Raw genomic sequence first — 483 nt, 5'->3', positions numbered from 1 at the left:
TTTAAGCATAATGTGGGGGCAGACTAAATATTTGATATATTAGCTTGGATGTGCTTGTACAACAGAATTTACTTTAGAAGCATGTAAACATTTGGTAAATAACAGTATATAATTGCTGCTGTTGTGTATATGCTATATGAGCATATTTTTAATTGGATTTCCCATTTCCACAGATACCTAGTTATGGATGAAGCTGACAGAATGATTGACATGGGTTTTGAAGAGGATGTGCGTACTATATACTCATACTTCAAAGCACAGCGACAGACCTTGTTGTTCTCTGCTACTATGCCTAAAAAGATCCAGAATTTTGCTCGCTCTGCTCTCGTGAAGCCAGTCACAGTGAATGTTGGTCGTGCTGGTGCAGCTTCAATGAATGTTACCCAGGAAGTGGAGTATGTTAAACAGGTGAGATTACTCATGCTACCTACATTTTTGTTGTAAACCTATTGATGCTGAAAATGTTTACTGTCCATTATGGTG

The 483-nt window shown here is 37.7% G+C and overlaps 1 protein-coding gene across 1 annotated transcript in view; it reads left to right on the top strand.

The window, feature by feature from the left end:
• Positions 1-483, top strand: part of LOC119585281 (ATP-dependent RNA helicase abstrakt-like) — a gene marked incomplete at its 3' end in the record, with an annotated part of 6,729 nt that overhangs the window by 4,970 nt on the left and 1,276 nt on the right. The window contains 1 exon segment of the mRNA XM_037933955.1: positions 174-408. Coding sequence (XP_037789883.1) covers positions 174-408 — 235 coding nt within the window.

Source organism: Penaeus monodon, chromosome 19, assembly GCF_015228065.2.
Source record: "Penaeus monodon isolate SGIC_2016 chromosome 19, NSTDA_Pmon_1, whole genome shotgun sequence".
Taxonomy (NCBI): domain Eukaryota; kingdom Metazoa; phylum Arthropoda; class Malacostraca; order Decapoda; family Penaeidae; genus Penaeus; species Penaeus monodon.
The sequence above is the reverse complement of the archived record's forward strand: the minus strand, read 5'-3'. Positions and strand labels throughout refer to the sequence as shown.